Source organism: Onychomys torridus, chromosome X (assembly GCF_903995425.1).
Source record: "Onychomys torridus chromosome X, mOncTor1.1, whole genome shotgun sequence".
NCBI lineage: Eukaryota > Metazoa > Chordata > Mammalia > Rodentia > Cricetidae > Onychomys > Onychomys torridus.
The window spans coordinates 28,688,759-28,703,228 of record NC_050466.1 but is presented as its reverse complement, the minus strand read 5'-3'; the positions used below and the strand labels follow the sequence as shown (position 1 = coordinate 28,703,228).

General features: G+C 41.3%; 1 protein-coding gene across 2 annotated transcripts in view; it reads left to right on the top strand.

Annotated features, from left to right (window-relative positions):
• Zdhhc9 (zinc finger DHHC-type palmitoyltransferase 9) overlaps positions 1–12,912 on the top strand; it is a 36,328-nt gene extending 23,416 nt beyond the window's left edge. For both annotated transcript variants that reach the window (XM_036174951.1, XM_036174952.1), the window contains 6 exons: positions 2,160–2,297; positions 3,183–3,231; positions 3,967–4,069; positions 6,175–6,278; positions 6,647–6,743; positions 11,336–12,912. In XM_036174951.1, coding sequence (XP_036030844.1) covers positions 2,160–2,297; positions 3,183–3,231; positions 3,967–4,069; positions 6,175–6,278; positions 6,647–6,743; positions 11,336–11,452 — 608 coding nt within the window. In that variant the 3' untranslated portion in view covers positions 11,453–12,912. The remainder of the gene's footprint in view (positions 1–2,159; positions 2,298–3,182; positions 3,232–3,966; positions 4,070–6,174; positions 6,279–6,646; positions 6,744–11,335) is intronic.
• Positions 12,913–14,470: the final 1,558 nt, after the last annotated feature.

Genomic DNA, 14,470 nt, shown 5'->3' with positions numbered 1-14,470 from the left:
AAAAAATATGTTCACACATTTTTAGTGTCTCATCCTTTCCATAGGAGGATACAAGTCCTATTGAATTAAGGCCCCACCCTATGACTACATAGTGAGATAATGTCTTACAAAATAAAAACGAAGCTGGGTGGTGGTGGTACATGCCTTTTGTCCCAGCACTTGGGAGGCAAGGGCAGGCAAGTCTACAAAGCGAGTTCCAGGACAGCCAGGGCTACACAGAGAAACCCTGTCTTGAAAACAAACAAACAAACAAACAAACAAAAACAAAAGAGAACTTTTCTCTAATAAATTTCAGGTAGCCTTTGGTACTTTCTTTGAGGAAGTATATTTTTTAAATCAATTTAGAAAGATTTCTCACAAATTCAGGCATATATGTTTTTCTCTCTAGTTTTTCCTTTTATTATTTAGAGACAGAATGTTTTGTGCATGTTTGTTTGATGTGGGTGGGGCTTGTGTGCCATGCCATGTGTGTAGAGGTCAGAGGACAACATCATGGATTGTGATTCACTCTTATCTTTACATGAGCTCTGGGGAGTTAACTTAGGTTGCCAGGCTTGCAGAGCAAGTGCCTTTTGCCACTGTGCCATCTCACTGGATCTCTAGTATTTTTAATGTATGGAAAGTCATTTTTTAAAAGTCAGAGGCTTTTTTTGGTTTTATGACACAGAGTTTCTCTGTTTAGTCTTCAGTGTCCTAGAGCTTGCTCTGTAGACCAGACTGGATTTCAACTCACAGAGATCCTCCTGCCTCTGTCTCCTGAGTAAAACCTATGTTTCCTTGTCCTCTATGTTTTGTTGCAGTTCTTATGTGGTTGGAAAGACCTATATCTGGTGTGTGTAGTTAATTTTTTTTATCTAAATTTGTTTTTACCTGTAATGATTAATCCATCTGGAATTTATTTCGGCAAATGGAAGGGAAAAGAATATAACCTCATTTTCTACCAATTAGCCTATTCTTTCACAATTATTCATGAAATCATACTTCCTTTTATAATGGTGTGTTTATTAAATGGTAAATTCCTATATATTCTGGAGTCTATTTCTATGTTCTTTTTGTTTCATTGAACTGTGCCATACAGTTTTAAGAATAGTGTATTGTAGATTTATATTTTTAATAAATACAGGTTAAAAACTCATACTATTCATTTTTCAAATTTATTTTCTGAATTTACTAAATCCACTTGCTAAGATTTTACTGGCAAGAGCAATGCCCTTAACTGACAGAATAACCTGACTGTTGAACTGTTGAAAGCCTTTGTTTTTTGATCTGTAAAGTGAGAAAATATTTTTATATCCAGTGTAGTTGTGAAGATCTCTTCAGTCAGGATTCTCTAAGAAGACATAACTGATAGAATGAATATATATATATATATATATATATATATATATATATATGTGTGTGTGTGTGTGTGTGTGTGTGTGTGTGTGTGTGTGTGTGTATGTATATATATATATATATATGTGTGTCTTCCATGACTCTGGAAGTCTCATCAGTCCCATTCTGGTGCCAGAGTCCCAGAGAATTACTAGAGAACTTCTGGTCTTTAGTCTATGTTGAAATCTGAAGAAGTATGTACTGATAACAGTGAAGGAATGCCTCAGCAACAGTATAGATGAACTTGTCAGCAAGAGTGAGGGCAAACAGGCAAAAAGCAAAAGCTTCCTTCTTCCATGTCCTTTTGGGTAGGCTGCCATTAGAAGGTGTAGCCCAGATTTAGAGTGGGTCTTCCTGCCTCAAACAATATGATTAAGAGAATTCCTCACAGGCTCATCAAGCAGCTTGAATTTTAGTTGATTTCCAATATTGTCAAGTTGACAACAAAGATGAGCCATCATGAGGTCGAATGAACTAGTGGTGAAAACCTTTTCATAAAGTAAAGAATGTCAACTGGAGTGATTTCTCTCCCCACCTCCTTTTGAGACAGGTATGTATATAGCTCGTTTTTGAGACAGGTATCTATGTAGCTCTGGCTGGTCTAGAACACACTATGTAAACTGGGTTGGCCCCAAACTCCTAGAGATACACCTGCCTCTATGAGTGCTGGGATTAAAGGTGTGTACCACCATGCCCAGCTCCTTGAGTTCTTTGGGTTAGGTACTATGTGGGTGGTAGGGTTGCTTCAGTTTAGAGTTTGGCATTGAACTCTCTTTCTCCCACAGAGCGCTTCGACCATCACTGCCCCTGGGTGGGCAATTGTGTTGGAAAGAGGAACTACCGCTACTTCTACCTCTTCATTCTTTCTCTCTCCCTCCTTACAATTTATGTCTTTGCCTTTAACATCGTCTACGTGGCCCTCAGTAAGTATACAGGGCGGCACCTGTCACTGGAATGAGAGCGGAGTGGGGGAAAGGCTTGAGGGTAGATTAGGGGAAGTTGGATTTCTGGTGGCACTTTTGCCACTAGGAAGACACCCCAGGAGCAAGTAGAAGCAAGTACTATTGTCTGTTGCTGAGCTGTAACAAAGCTCATGTTGGTAGGTATTTACTGAGTATTCTAGCCTTCTCTCTGGCCTTCTGCTGGTGAGAATGGGGTCCTAATTCCTGAGCCACATCCAGGGTACTGAGAGGTTCTGAAGTGATACAAAAGGTTGGGTATGTATTTGCCTCTACGTAGCCTCTCATTCTGTCTTGCAGGATAAATACCCTTGTGGTGGGTGGTGGAAGGCTTTTACCTGTTAGTGGATCATGGTGTACTTACTCCAAAGATGCAAACTACACATGCACATGTTTGCATGTGTACACACACACAAAGTAGCTAAGAACAGGGAGAGTATGGAGCTAAGCAAGTGGTCTTGACCAGAGAAGAGCGCTGAGCTGGATAGCACACAATGGAGAGACATCGCTGAGAAGGCTCCTCTAGAATACTTTGGGGTTCTTTCATCTGTTACTGGCCCCTACATGTCCATATTTGGGAACTGGGAAAAGGAAAGGGAACCTAATGCTGGTTTCTCTCAGCTCTGTTCCAGTGCTTAGCCCTGCACTGGAGTATGTTGGGAATGTGAACTCAGTCACAAGCTTGCAAGTGAAGGGGAAACTCTACCCTTGCCCCAGTGGGACCTTCTCTTGTGCCACAGTACAGTACAAGACAGGGAGATGAGGAAGTGAGGAGATACTAAAGGGGCTTTTTATAGTTTTGACTAAAGTCACTAATTTTTCTTTCTGTTCCTCTTCCCAATTTCACAGAATCCTTGAAAATTGGCTTCCTGGAGACATTGAAAGAAACTCCTGGAACATATCCTCCCCTGGCAGTTTATCCCTGTGAAGCTGCCTTAAACTGCTTGCCAGCCTGTTTTCTTCCTGCACTTCTCCTGCTATCTAGTTTTTCAGACACCAGTGACTGCCAAAGCCTAAAATTAACAAGTGTAGTCCTCATGTTAGCAACTAGAATGGAAAATGGTCAGGACTTTAAGTGACATTTGCCCCTCACCTCTTGGTTGGCTCAGCCGTGATGCCTCAAGTTGGCGACCGTCTATCTCAATACACTTTTGTGCTATTTGCTGGGAGCCCTCCCCTCCTCTTTCAGTGAAGGCTTATTTTGTGCAGTGGCTACATCTCTGAAAAGAAGATTTAGAAGAGGTTTGGATAAACCACATCTTGTTTCCATCCCACTGATTTTTCATTTATAAAGTGTATTTTTTGTGGAGTTTTCATTAGCAGTGGTGGCCAACATTGTTTAGCTTTGGCACCTTCCTAAATGTCCTCTTCTAAGAGCCAATGACAAACAGTCAAATGCTACACACTAGAGATGCTAGAGATTTATTCATAGTTGATAAACAGAAACTGCATTAACTTTCATAAAGGACCTATCCAGTGAAGTTTAGAATTCATCTATGCTTATATACACATAATTTGGCTTTTCGTGGTTCTTGTTCCAAGAGGTAAAGATGATATAACTGATATCACAAATATGGGTGGAAGCATCAAGTCCCCTAGTATGAGTTCTTCATATTCCTTAACCTAACCTCACTGTTCTGGAAGTCCTCATTTGCTTCTTCACACTCTGGTCTGTTGTGGGACTGACTGGATTTCACACTTTCCTGGTGGCTCTCAACCAGACAACCAATGAAGATGTGAGTCAACTTTCTCATCATGCTATAGATCACTCTTCTCTCCATGCCCATTCTCTAGTTCCCTGCTAGGAAGCTATGTCTCCAGGGCCCAGAGACAAGTGGAAAAGAAACCTGGCTTGGGAGATTGTTTAATAAAGGTGTACAAGAGCAGGTGGATAGCTTTGTTTGGAGCAGAATGCCTGTAGAACATTAGGAAGAGGTTGAAAAGTTGGATAGGCATGGCATGACATCTTTTAACTGTTTTTAGGTCCTTAAAGGCTAGCTGAAGTCCTGGTGTGATGGAGCACTTTAATTACTGCAATACTTGCTAGAGAGACTCAGACAGCAAGATCTCAAGTTGAAGGCTATTCTGAGCTACATAGCGACAAAGAGACCAGCTTGAGCTACATAGCTAGATCTTGTCTTAAAAAACAAGCAAACAATAAAAAAGGCTATTGATGCTTCTAAATTTGGAATAAAGAAGGGCAATTGCACCAAATAAATATTTACTTTTAATCAATTACCAATTCACACTCATTATGGATAATGAGAGAAATATATAGTTGAACAAATAAAGAAATCCCTATAACTTTACCTTCTAGATATCACTTTTGTTAATGGTATGATTTATAGTCTTCTAAACTTGTCTAGAATTGATCTTATTTGTTTACATATACACTGTATTTTAATTTTATATAAAATTTTTCATACAATATATTTTGGTCATATTCTTTCTCCTCTCTCAACTCCTTCCAGATCTCCCCTACCTCCCTACCCATCTGGCTTCATGTTCTTTTTCTTTTTCTCTCTCTCTCTCTCTTTTTTTTTTTTTTTTTGGTTTTTCGAGACAGGGTTTCTCTGTGTAGCTTTGTGCCTTTCCTGGAACTCACTTGGTAGCCCAGGCTGGCCTCAAACTCACAGAGATCTGCCTGGCTCTGCCTCCCGAGTGCTGGGATTAAAGGTGTGCGCCACCACTGCCTGGCTCTTTTTTTCTTTTAAAAAGAAAGAAAAATGTCAAAGCAGAATTCTAAACAAACTAAAAAAAAAAAACTAACCAAAAAACAGTAAGACCAAAAAATACCAAAGCAAAGTAAAACAAAGAGCACAAAATAAAAAGTCTGTTTTGTGTTGGCCAGCTACTCCTGGGCATGGAGCCTGCCTTGGAGTATGGTTGTTATATCCAGTCACACTCACTAGAGAAAACTGACTTCCTTTCCCAGCAGGTATCAGTTGCAAATAACTTCTTGGTTAGTGGTAGGACTTTGTGTCCATTTTCTCTTCTTTGTGCTGGGATTTTTATCTGGTTTGAACCTGTGCAGGTCTTGTGTGTGCTGCCACACTCTCTGTGAGTTTAAAGATACACTGTATTTTAAAATACAAATAGTACATGTTCATTTGTCTTTTTCTTCCTCTTATGAACAATGTTCATGGCCAATTATTTTTTTAAAATGAAATTTATTAATTAGTGTGTATGTGCATGAACGACTTCACTTGTGTGATTTCAGAGGAGAACTTGGTTCTCTCCTTCTATCGTGTGAGTCCTGATGACTCAGACCATCAGGCTTGGTGGCAAGTGCCTTCAGCCACTGAGCAATCTCCCTGGCCCCTATTTTCATCATTAAATTTAGAAAAAATATATACAACATAAAGCATACATACCATCTTAACCATTTAAAATTTTTTATTAATTTATTTTTGTGGTATTTTGATATTACTATGTAGACTATGTTGGCCTAGAAAATTTTTTATTAATTTATTTTTGTGGGATTTTGATATTACTATGTAGACTATGTTGGCCTAGCACCCAGACTCTTCCATCCTTGGCCTCCCAAATTCTGGGATTACAGGGTGTGTGAAATTATGCCCAACACCTTTTCTGTTATTAAGAAATGTTTTATTCATTTTACATACCAAATACAGATCTCCCTCTTCCTTGCTTTGGCAGCACATATACTATGCCCAACATCTTAAACTTTTCTAAATGTACAGTTCAGTGACATTTAGTGCATTCATGTTATTGTGCAATTATTGCCATTATCCACCTCTTGAACAGTTTTCATCATCCCATGCTGCATGTATTTCTCCAACATAGCTTTTTAATGTAAGCCCTGGCTTTTATCTTACAGATCAAAGGATCATGGACAGGGAAGAATCGAGTGCAGAATCCCTACAGTCATGGCAACATTGTGAAGAACTGCTGTGAAGTGCTTTGTGGCCCCTTGCCCCCCAGGTACTCAAGTACTAAAAATGCCCTGGGCTTCTAAGATGAACTACTCAAACTCATCCTCTTGCCTGCTCTGCTGCATTCTTCTGAATAGAGCTTCTTGATATCAAATAGGTCTTCCCAGGAATGTTACATGGCACCATATCTACATGGGCCATAAACCATGGGCCGGTTATTTCATTTGTTTTTTCCCTGGTTAATGTGACATCCTCTAGTTTGTGGAAGAGTAAATGGAAGATAGATGTGTACTAGGGTCAGGACAGATTGCCAAAGGTATGTTTGTGCTTTCTAATGTACATAACAAGGTTCAGTGAGGACTGAGCTGGTAGAAGAGTGATTGCCAAGTCCTTGATTCATTCTCCTGTCTCTGTCAGTGTGCTGGATCGAAGGGGTATTTTGCCACTGGAAGAAAATGGAAGTCGACCTCCAAGTACTCAAGAGACCAGCAGTAGCCTCTTGCCACAGAGTCCAGTGAGTATTGCATACTATGTTGGTGATAGGAACCATGTAGGCTACCTCTACAACTTCAAAATATAACTGTGTGCTTTTATATCCTGAATCTCCCCAGATTCCCTGTCTCTGCTATGCCCTGATAGTGCCTCCAGATCTTTGTGCCCTTGACATAGATTAAGATTTATTGAGCCAGGCAGGAGTGGCACTGGGGAGCTAGAGGCAGGCAGATCTCTGTGAGTTCGAGGCCAGCCTAGTCTACAGATTGAGATCCAGGACAGGCACCAAAACTACACAGAGAAACCCCGTCTTTGAAAACCAAAAAATAAAAATAAAGAAAAAATAAAGAAAACAGAGCATTGCTCAGTGAGTGAAGTGTAGCTTGATTAGGGAAACATACAATGTTTGGCAAAGATGTGGCCAAAGGGCCATGTTAGAGTTAGTGGTGCGGTTACATTGGCATATTATACAGGTGTTGTGAGCCTTCTCCCAGGTATCTCAGTTAAGATCTATTTTGTAAAATATGTTCTTAAAAGTTATTTGAAATTTATTTTTAAGAACTTTATTGAGATACAATGCACATATCTATTTAAAATGTACAATTCCTTAGTATAGTATGCTAACGTGTATGATTGTCACAGATTAGAAAAACATTTCCTTCTCCTCTGCCTTAAGAAACCTTGTATACCTTAGCAGTGAGATCTGGGGATGGAAGCCAGGGCCTCATACATGCTAGGCAAGCACTCTACCAATGAGCTCCCCAGGCCTTGGCATAATATTTTTAATGCTCAGCTGTATTACATGTAGAATGAATCTTGAGTCTTATTAATAAAAACAAACCTGGAGCTTGGTATTGGAGTGAATGCTGGAAGATCAGAGAAGCAGAACAAGCCACAACCACCTCACCTTGCCAATTCCTCAGCTGATACTGTTTGTTCAGACTGGAAGCCTCTGTGTCCTCATCTGAATGGATCTCAGCTGAACTGCTGCTCAAAAGCCTAAAGGCTTAACCAGCTCTAGTTCCTGGTCCTCATGCGGTAAAAACTTTTCTGCTTTCTGCCATCACTTCCTGGGATTAAAGGCGTGAGTCACCATGCCTGGATGTTTCCAGTGTGGCTTTGAACTCACAGAGATCCATATGGATGTCTGCCTCTGGAATGCTAGGATTAAAGGCGTGTGCTACCACTGCTTAACCTCTATGTTTAATATTGTGGCTGTTCTGTTCTCTGACCCCAGATAAGTTTATTAGGGCACACAATATTTTGGGGAACACAATACCACCACAATTACATGTGGCTGTACTTTATTCCTTTATATGGCTGACTCATATAACATCACATGGTTATACCATATTGTATGGTCACTGTTTCCACTTCATTTTTAAAATTTTATTTATCATTACTGTGGTGTGTGTATATGTGGTACATGTGTGTGAGTGTGGGCATGTGTGTGTGTGTGTGTGTGTGTGTGTGTGTGTGTGTGTGTGTGTGTGTGTAGGTCAGGTGACAATTTTTAGAGTCAGTTCTCTTGTCTCACTGTGGGTCCCAGGGATCAAACTTAAGTCATTGGGCTTACTTGGCAAGTGCTCTTACCTGCTAAGTCATCTCACTAGCCCTGGGTCCACCTTTTGGTTATTATAAACAATGCTACTATGAACATCTCTGTGCAAGTTTTTGCATGGACATATGCTTTAATTTTTTTTGGCTGTATTCCTGGGAGTGAAATTACTGAGAGAAGTGGTAACTCAATTATATAAATAAAACATTTACATCTTTAGGGATGCTGCTGAGATGCTTTCTAAAGTGGTTGCACCATTTTTCATTTCCACTAGCATTATCTGATAGGTTATCTGATCGTTTCTATTTTAGCCGCTGTAGATGTGAAGTGGTATCTCATTGTGGCTTTCATTTGCATTTCCCTGATGACTAATGAATGATGCATGCATCTTTCCATATAGGTATTAGTCATTTGTATATCTTCACAAGGGAATGTTTATTCAAATCTTTTGTTTGTGCATGCTCTCTCTCTCTCTCTCTCTCTCTGTCCCTCCCTCCCTCCTTCCCCCTCCCTCCCTCCCTTGCTTCCTCCCTCCATCCCTCCCTCCTGATGCCCACTTCATGTGTGTAGGTAGATAAGAGGGCCTGAGGATAACTTACTGTTCCTTAAGTGCTTTCCAGCTTTGTTTTTTGATGGCTTGTTCATATGTTTGGCTTGTGATTTTGTTTGTTTGTTTTTAGATTTTTAGATAGCCTGCATCAAACTCCAGTGATCGTCCTGTCCCTGGCTCCCCAGAGCTGGGATCAGAGGTGCATGTCACCATTCTTGGCTTTCCCCCGCCTTGAGTTCTAAGGATTAAACTCGGCTCTTCATATTTACACAGAAAGCTCTTTCCCACTGAGTTAGCTCTGTAGCCCATATGTTCTAAATCGTAATATATATCAATTTCTCTTTCTTTTCTTTTATTGCTCATGTTTTGGTGCCATATCTAAGAAACTGTTACCTAGTCCATGGTTGTGGAGATTTATTCCTCTGTTTCTTCTGAGAGTTTTATAGTTTGAACATTTGTGTGTGTGTGTGTGTGTGTGTGTGTGTGTGTGTGTGTGTGTGTGTGTGTGTGTTTCGAGACAGGGTTTCTCTGTGTAGTTTTGGTGTCTGTCCTGGATCTTGCTCTGTAGACCGGCTGGCCTTGAACTCACAGAGATCTGCCTGGCTCTGCCTCCCGAGTGCTGGGATTAAAGGCATGTGCCACCACTGCCCAGCCCTATAGTTTGAACCTTTGCATTTATATTTTTCATACATTGTATGGTAATTTTTTTTTTTTTGGTTTTTTGAGACAGGGTTTCTCTGTGTAGCTTTGCGCCTTTCCTGGGACTCACTTGGTATCCCAGGCTGGCCTTGAACTCACAGAGATCCACCTGGCTCTGCCTCCTGAGTGCTGGGATTAAAGGTGTGTGCCACCACTGCCCGGCTTGTAGGGTAATTTTTATACATGGGAAGAGGTAGAGTACACATTTTATTTCTTATTTTTGTCTGTAGATATCCAGTTATCTTTCTACCATTTGTTGAAAAGATTGTTCCCTTTCCCCCATTATTTTGACACTCTTGCTGAAAATCAATTGACTGAAGTGTGTGAGTTCATTTCTGGGCTCTCAATTAAAGTCTGTTGATCTACATGTCTGTTCTTAGGCCTGTACACTGTCTCTGGTGCTTTAGCACTGAAAAGTTTTTTAAACAGGCAATACTTATTCCTTCAACTTTATTCTTTTTCATGCTTATTTTGGCTATTCTTGGTTCCTTGAAACCTGAATGGATCTTAGGATTCTCTTAAAGCTTATTAGTTTCTATGAAGAAAACAACTGGAATTTCGATGGAGATTACATTGACTCTGTAGATCAGTTTGAGGAATATTACCACCATAACACAAGTTTTCTGAGCCATTAACATGGCTCTCTTTTGCTGGAGATGGAACTCAGTGGTAGGGTACTTGCAACACATGCACACCCAGAAGCACATATACACACAGAGGGGAGAGATTGAGAGACAGACAAAGAGACAGAGACAGAGAGAGAGCGAGAGCGAGAGCCAGAGAGAGCAAGAGAGAGCGAAAGAGAGAGAGAGAGAAAGAGAGAGAGAGAGACAGAGAGAGACAGAGACAGACAGACAGATAGACACAGAGAGAGAGAGAGAGACAGAGACAGAGAGAGAGAGAACAGTTCTGTCTCCTTGATTGTTAGATATAGTGGGACGGTAGCTCTCTGCTGTCTTTTTGTTCATTTTGGTTTTCTTTTGAATTTTAAATGAATCTCTTGTTACATAAATATTTTGTTCTTTTTGACATTAATGTAAATGACGTTGATTTCCTAATTTCATTTTGCATTGCTCAGTAGGGTGTAGAAAAACATACTTTGTATATCTGTCTAATATTCTGAAATCTAAGCAAATATGTTTTCATTCTAATAGATTTTTAGATTTAAACTTTGTTTCAGAATAGAAACTTATTTTATATACATAATTAAAATTATTATTCTCTTCTCCCCTAAATCTTTCATTTGCTTTTTAAAGAACAGCAAGCTTGTTTACATGTTATTGTCATCATCTTGAATAACATTTTTCTGATGAGTCTGGCCCCAAATAATAACAATGTATAGGTTAGTGGTTCTCAGTTGAATATAGGAAAGGATTATTTTAGAATCACTTAGGAGATGTTTTAAATCATATGTATCATTTGAAACCACTTCCATAGGTTTCAACTTACTATTATAATACATTCTCTGTTAGGACAGAAACAGGATTCAAAACTATTGGGTCAGACCCTGCTAGACAAGCACAGTATAAGATTATATTGTGGTGGCTGTGCTTGCACATAATTATTTATGGTATATATTATCAGCATTTATAATAGTGGAAACATCTGTCTGCAGCAGTTAAGGATATACCTGTAATAAGCTGCAGGTGCATTCTGCTGCGGAGATGGTCTTGGGCTGGGTTTGGTGACCACAGATGCATATCTTTAGTGTCCACAGGTTTCTGAGGAAGAATTCAATGCCTTTGAATTAGCTGCATTTAGATTTTGAGAGAGCTTTGTGTTGAATCTGGTATCTTTTACTTCTCAGGCCTCAACAGAACATATGAACTCTAATGAGATGCCGGAGGACAGCAGCACCCCAGAAGAGATGCCACCTCCAGAGCCCCCAGAGCCACCACAGGAGGCAACTGAAGCTGAGAAGTAGCCTGTCTATGGAAGAGACTTTTATTTGTGTTTCATTAGGGCTATGGGAGATTTCAGGGGAAAGATCAACCTGAGACAGAGAACAAATAAGCTGTCCTTATTACTATTTTCCTTTGGTCTTTAGTCACCGAATTGCACACTGGCGTTTTCTTGCTGGAAACTTTTTTTAAAATTTATGGACTTATGACAGTGGCAGAAGATGCCAGTTACCTCTGGCAACTGGACAAATGGGTCTCTTGGGACATGGCACTTGTTTTCCATTGTCTCAGCCACACGGTGTCCTTGGCCTCCCCTTCTCTTCCCTCCAGATCCTAGCTCTCCTGCTGGGGGTCATTGGTCTCATTCTTGGGTAAAGATTCTCAAGACTGACTCAAGTCCTTTCCAGCTGCTGCATGTCCTGAGTCCAGAGGCAGTCACAGAGACCTCTGGCCAGGGAATCCTAACTAGGCTCTTGACTCCTTCAGAACTAATGAGGATTGGAGAGTGAGGTTGGAGGATTTTCCTGGCTACAAAGTGCCAGCATTGCCAGCCAATCCTTTTAGGAATAGGGCAGGTACCTTCCACTTGTATTTATTTGTGTAGCTTCTCCTCCTACTCCCTCCCCATCCACTCTCTAACATCCAAGTTCCGCTCTCCCCATTAGGTGATATATGTAAGTAGTCATCATAGAGATAACAATTGACATTTCTCATAGACTCTCCGGAAACTTCAATGCCTGTGCTATTCCCAATAAGCATTGATGAGATGCCAACAGCATAGCCCTCACTCTCTGTCTCATCTCCCCTCTTTGCTCATGAGCCCATTTTAATTTTCTTCTTTTGACTCCTGCTTCCATTGGGAGTGGGAATGGCAGTAATAAAAGTCTGCACTCTGGGGCGTCCTTTTCCTCAGAGGAAGCCTGAGTGCTCACTTAAAACACTACCCCTCATACTTCTTGTGTAAGGCCTGCAGAGGCCCTGAATGCACAAATGGGGAAGCCAAGGCACAGAGAGGCTCTCCTCTCCTCTCCTCTCCCTCTTCATCCCCTCAAAAAAAAAAAAAAGAGAAAAAAAAAAGCAAAACAAAAAGGCTAAACAGTACTTCCATTAAGCCTTGGCTGAGTGAGGGAAAGCCCAGCACTGCTGCCCTCCCGGGTATTCCACTCCAAGGCCTCAGCCCACCTCTGGCAATGGTAACCACACCAGGGCTTCATCCGAGCCCTGCTCTTCCAGCACTTCCACCGGCAGAGTCCCAGAGCCACTTCATCCTGGGGGTAGACTGTGACCCCCGGGTAGCTCTGCTCAGGACCTGCACTATTTCAGGGAAGAAGATCTATGTATTATATGTGGCTATATTTCCTAGAGCACCTGTGTTTTTCTCTTTCTAAGCCAGGGTCTTGTTTGGACGACTTATGGGGACAGGGAGGGGTGTGAACCACAACTTTTAATCTATCTGAAGGCGATTAAACTGTGTCTAATGCAAGCTGCCTGCCTCCTCCTTCCCCTTCCATTTCAAGAACCACCATGGGGTTGTGAATGTGTTTGTGTGTTGGGTCAGGGGGTGGGTGGGTGGGGTAGAAGGGGTTGCTTGTTACTACCCATACTCCATTTTCCAGGGTACCCTTGGGTTGAAGAGATAGATACCTCTCAAATTCAACCTCTCCGTTGATCCATTTAATTCTGGGCTGAGTTTATCTTATTCTGGACTATGAAGACAGGACTTCCAAGCAATATACAGTGTGAACAGGACTGGGAGAGTAGAGGGATTACACTTACTAAGAGAACATGTTCTTCACGGGGATATTGTTTTAAGTAGATGGACACTGTTATCTGCAAGTGAGTCTTGGTTTTTGCCACAGGCTGACCAGGGCCTCCCCTTGGAAATATTTCATTAGTGATCTTTTACAAGTGATGGCATGCGTTTCTTTTCAAATGGTCTATACTCAAGACTCCTATCTCACTCTTTCCAGGTAATTGTAATTAGTGAAATGTGGCTGCTCCCGGGTTTCTCTGTGTCTTTCTGTGTTGGTTGTTGCAGGATTTGATTTTAATATCCCTGGGGAGAGAGTCCTTGGCAGAGAGCTGGACTCAGATTCCTCTTCTCTCTGCTTCTCCTTTCCCACTTTTTAAATGGCTCTCTCAGTTTTGTTCTTACAGTTTGGTTTCAGTTAGTTCAAAACTAGGGCAATCATGGAGAGTGTGGAAGTTCCACGTTTTTTTGTTAGCGTTTTCCAACCAATCTGTCCCTCATGGGACACCCTTACTAGTCACTACTCAGCCCACCTCCACTCTTGGGCCAGAATGAGTTTCTCTCTTCCCTCAACTTACCTCAGCTACTCTCCTGCTGCCCCTTAGGTCAGTCAGAAGAGCATTCTCTTTCTGGCGGGAAGGATCAAAATGGGAATCTCTTATCTCCAGTACAACATGGTTTTGTTTGTTTTGTTGTTGTTGTTGTTTGTTTAAATCTGCCCCCTCACACTCCTTGCCCTCTTTCTCTCTTTTTTTAAATAAGTCTTCTGTACTGAAGACCTTGGCCTGAAGACCTGTCCCATTCATACCATATACCAGCTGGGACTGGCCCTCGTCTGAGCTCTGATCAGAGGAGAGACTGAAGACTTGGTCTTTCTCTGGGGAAAGAGGCCTTATATTGTTTGATGTTTTCAATGGCTGACACTCTCTCCAACTCGCCCCTTCCTCTCCAATCCTTGCACTTCCTATGCACCCACCCCACTTCCCCAGGCCAGGATGGTTGGCGTTGATCCAAGACCTCTGAGGGAAGGGGAAATTTATGTCCTTTTAGCTTTGGGGACCTCTTGGCCCTAGCTGAGATCATTATTGTTCCTTTTACATTTTCCCCCAGGAGTGGGGTTGGATAAGAGGTGGGTTCTAATTCTATAGCAGCTAAACTCCATTCTTCCCATCCTGACCATCCTGCCCTTACCCCTAAGGCCCTTTTTCCTACTGACCAAATCTCTTTACTTTGTTTGGGGGGAAAATATTTTGTTTTTAAATCTATTTTCTAACTTAAATGCAATTTAATA